The following is a 4570-nucleotide window of genomic DNA, read 5'->3' on the forward strand; positions in this document are numbered from 1 at the left end:
AAGTTTGATAATTTTAGGTTTTATTTGAGGCCGCTTTGTGAACTACAGCTCTTCGCTGCTCTCGACGCATATGCCTGAGGGACATGCCTGTAGATTCCGACTGCCACCTGGTGGAGAGGGATCAATTTCAGGCTCCAGCTCCACCTTCGGATCGTGTGGGTGTGACTGGTGTGCGTGTGGGTGCTGCCGGAGCAAGGACACTGCCATCGGTCTGCTGCCGAGAGGTCCCGGTCAACCTTGACAATCTAATGGTGGGATTAGGTTGCATAACCATGCATAGGGCATTTCGAATGCTGTGCGGCGAGAGAGAGGTTTTGGAAGTGGCCATGCTCTCTCTAAGGGACGTCCGAACGGAGACACTGGAGTGCCCCGTAAATAGCAACCAAGTAACGAGGCGAAAACGATCATGCGTTTCAGGAATATCTCCGTAAAGACGGACTCATTGCGGAAACGCAACGAGCTGTACAAACGCTGTAGTAGGCCTACCTACATCTTCAAGGCGCTGGTTCTCCACAAAAATAAGTGGAGCGCATCAAGCCTGCGGGCATCCAGCCTGCGCGCTGTGTAAAAACATTCAAGTCGAGGAGGAGATATTAGTTGTTGAACCTTTTAGATTGAGTAGAAATACTTTTTAATTTACAGTTAGTAATTAAATTGACCAAGGGGCTGTATTTAAAGCTACAAAAATAATTTAAAAAAAACCTGTAACTTTCAATGCAACTCTTACGTCGCGTCAGGCGTCCACACGAATCCTAACACGAAACCGCATAGGTCCGGTTTTATTTGAACCACCCTGGGACCATGGACCTATTAAAGAACATGGTTTATTATCTGCCTAATAACATGGTTATTAAAGACATGGTTTCACAAAAAAATCGGCTCCGGCTGGACGGGATCTGAAAGACATGTTAGATGCACTTTGGGAGATACAACCGCGGATGAGCATAGATGCGAGGCGGATTCACGAGTGTCACATCTACTTTAGGTGGATGTTGGAGGTTTACTTTCTGGTGGATGTTGATGGATATTGCACAGATGGATATTGCACAGATACATCTTACTAGGAAACTACTTCTTCGAGTTTAACTCCCTCTGCATCAGCAGTCGGCTAGTTGGCGAACAACAGGGTGCAGGGGACATTTGTGGAACTTCTGTTTACAGACCCGCCGTGGTTTAATTGCCAATACAATAAGATGATTCTCCTGTAGCCCTGGTTGTTTGCTTTTCCGTAGCCATTTCAGCAAGCCTCAGAGCCTGACTCATTACCTGCTATGGCTGCTAGAGCCACAGAGTAGGAGTAGGTTACCATGCCAGTGACGTAGCTGATTGTTGAAATCCAAAATGGCGGCACCCTGTAACACTTTTACCCCTTTCACAATTTAATCCCTTTTAGCAAGTTCAGCCCTTTTTAGTTATTGTTCCAATCAGAAGGCAGACGACACATCTGTTATATCAACTAAACTTCAAATTTCAGTTCAGTTAATCTTTAAAGCATCCATAAAGTAGCATGCCATGGGACCTTTAAATGAAGTGACCTCTGATTGGTGTAAGCTGTCTGAAGACGTAACGTCAGGGTACGGAAGAGGCTCGCGTTTTCCATCTTCTCCTCACTGTTGTGCGCGTGCGCCATCAAGAATGAGTCGGTCTTGGTTTTATTTTATTTTTTTATTTCTTGCAATTAAAAGTCCTAGTTTGATCGTTTTTGTTTTTTTTGCGGTGTATGTGTATATTCACTACAGAACGAGGTAGATGTGGACACAAATACTCTTCTACATGGAATAGTGGTTGCTGCATGCCGGTATAGCGTGGTAGAATTAGCTGTATTCCTCCAATAGGCTTTTTTTTTACGTAATATTTATCCGACCTTTGTTTATAAATATCCATCGTATAATAACACATGACGTCGTCCAGATATCATATGTCCTTGGCAACGTTGGTCCTCTTGGCATCCTCTGGCTGCAGGACTGGGCTGTTCACTGGACCCATGATGCGATTACGGTAGGCTACAGAGCACCGATAAAAAAACAGTTGATAAACTCTCTTATAAAAGGCTGCACTGGAATTACGGTAATCCACTCATCCAGAGGAGCTACAGAACCGACTGCTTGGTAATTTTAGGATAAATAACGTCTTTAAAACTAAAAGGTAACGACAGTAGCCTAGATCGTTTTTATTGCAAACCTCTGTCTCTCACCAGGAAGTGTACATGATAATGATAGAGGATTATCGGATGTTATTATTATGATTATTATGCAGGTTCTAAGGTTCATTAATATTAATGGGTTATTAGTATAGAGTATTCATATTTTTGTCTGCTATAGTCTACTAACTGCTTTACTTGCCTCGCCTCGTATTCCCCTTTATTCTACTTCTTTTCAGTTTTATGCAAACAATATCTCAATGTCTTCCCCTAAAAGGTAGCTGTTATGTTTTTCTTATTCCACAGTTCTGAGCGTCAGGGACCATCATGTATTAAGAACTGCCTGGAACTGTCACTCATGGGTCTCCTACTATCGGTTTGGATGTCAGAGATGACAGGCGATGGCCCCGCCCCCTCTTCATCAGCCTTAGAAACACTGGCGGTCCCAACCTCCTCTCGCCTGTCAGTCATGCTGCACTCTTCTCCCATTGGTTCAGGGGACACGCGATCACACTGGAGCACCTCTCACTGCTCCCCTCACTTCCTGTTGTCTCCCTGTCGGGAGGAAGTGACCCGCACGCCTGCGGAGCAGAGCAGTGACGGGGTGAGGGCTGCGGAGGGGGTGAGCTCTGGGCTGCACGTCTGGGAGGTGCTGTGGAGTCCTGCTCACAGGGGGAGCCACGCAGTCATCGGTGTCTCCTGCGCTAACTGCCCTCTGCAGGCGTCGGGGTACAGTGCCCTGCTGGGTGGGGGCCCCCAGTCCTGGGGCTGGGAGCTGGGAACCAACCAGCTCTGGCATGGGGCTCAGTCTCTTCGGAGGTATCCAGCGGTCCACTCAACCACTCAGGGTGTGGGAGCGGGAGGGCTAGAGATTGGTTTGAAGACCCCAGGGTCAGCCGTGGAGATACCAGAGCGCGTTCTGCTGGTGCTGGATGCCGACGCAGGGACACTGGGATACATGGTGGAGGAGAGCTTCTTCGGCGTGGCGTTCGAGGACCTTCCTCACGGGGTGGAGCTGTTCCCTGCGGTTAGCAGTGTGAGGGGCGGAGCCTCCATACGACTGCGCTACCTTAACGGTGCCACTAGTGAGTTATATATTGTATATATATAGTATTGAGGCATAAGTACATGCTGCAAAGAAATGTAAAATAGACCCTTTACAAAGAGTTTATACAATGGACAAACACAGGTGTCGCTTTAGTCCACATCTCATTCCCTAATACATAAAAGAGGCAGATCCATAATTGTTGTTGTTGCCTGATCCTGCGATGATGCCTCTGTTGAAAGGGTCTAAAGAGGGAAAGAGAGCTGTTCTGTTGGTCGTAGGGGTCATAGATCAGAGCTAGGCCTATAAGTCATACATATCTCCCGCATCATGTAGACAGTGGTACATGATGTCTACTAGACACTCTAGTACACCTGCTACTGGCTAATTAAGTGCATTGTTGTTGGCTTATCTTCTGGCTTGTTCTTCCCTCTATCTAGGCGACCCCCCCGCCCTGATGGCTCTATGCAGTCTGACCATCCAACGCTCTCTGGGACCACAGAGGAAGAATCTCACAAACACACTGCCCATTCCCTTTGTTCTCCAGCAATACCTGCTTCCAAACCAATAGCCTGCACACACACACACACACACACACACACACACACACACACACACACACACACACACACACACACACACACGCACACAGGCATTCATGCACACACACACACACACACACACACACACACACACACACACACACACACACACACACACACACACACACACACACACACACACACACACACACACACACACACACAAACTTTCATAAAACAACTGAATACAATGGAACACACAAACCTAGGCCTTAGCTGAAAATGTACACTACTGAGGTATTTGAACTAGTACTATTTATATGCTAATTTTATGGGATAATGAATCAATCAATGATTAATGGTTTGATAGTGTTTTTACATGTTTATTTTTTGTATAATTCTCTTGTAAAAACGGACGTATAAAAAAATATAAAATATGTTACTTGCTGTAAATACTGTTTTTTTACAATGTGTATCCATTTATTAATTCTAAATAAAGAACCTTTCCATTGTAATGGTGTTTGGTTTGACCTATGTTGATGTTATTTTCCTTATTTAACGCAAAGACAAGAGTAGGAGGAAATAGATGAGTGGTTTTCTGCACATAAAGACTATAGAAATAAATATGTAGGCCAATTCACGCTGTGAATAACCTGAACAATGTGTAATATACTAGACATTAACCCATAGCCTGTACCATAAAAAGGTTTGAGCCATAGATTTAAACATTATAAGATTATAAATGGTTGACGTGCTCTTTTAAGACCAATGCCGTGTGTGTGTGTGTTATTTTGAACATTATGCAAAGCCTGCTACCCGACGTCACACGATATCTGGCAGAGG

At 45.2% G+C, this 4570-nt stretch overlaps 1 protein-coding gene across 1 annotated transcript; it reads left to right on the forward strand.

The window, feature by feature from the left end:
• Positions 1-1575: 1575 nt before the first annotated feature.
• LOC115554252 (SPRY domain-containing SOCS box protein 2) lies at positions 1576-3787 on the forward strand. The gene is made up of 3 exons (XM_030370911.1): positions 1576-1998; positions 2447-3225; positions 3626-3787. The coding sequence occupies exons 1-3, from the start codon at positions 1898-1900 to the stop codon at positions 3754-3756; spliced, it is 1011 nt and encodes a 336-aa protein (XP_030226771.1). The 5' UTR covers positions 1576-1897; the 3' UTR covers positions 3757-3787.
• Positions 3788-4570: the final 783 nt, after the last annotated feature.

The sequence above is a fragment of the Gadus morhua genome, chromosome 11, assembly GCF_902167405.1.
Source record: "Gadus morhua chromosome 11, gadMor3.0, whole genome shotgun sequence".
Classification (NCBI taxonomy): domain Eukaryota; kingdom Metazoa; phylum Chordata; class Actinopteri; order Gadiformes; family Gadidae; genus Gadus; species Gadus morhua.

Bases quoted from the DNA above. Each gene is read 5' to 3' on its own strand.
- LOC115554252 (XM_030370911.1), top strand. From the start codon at position 1,898: ATGACGTCGTCCAGATATCATATGTCCTTGGCAACGTTGGTCCTCTTG. The intron at 1,999-2,446 runs GTAGGCTACAGA...CTTATTCCACAG, and splicing joins GGACCCATGATGCGATTACG to TTCTGAGCGTCAGGGACCAT. The intron at 3,226-3,625 runs GTGAGTTATATA...CCCTCTATCTAG, and splicing joins CTACCTTAACGGTGCCACTA to GCGACCCCCCCGCCCTGATG.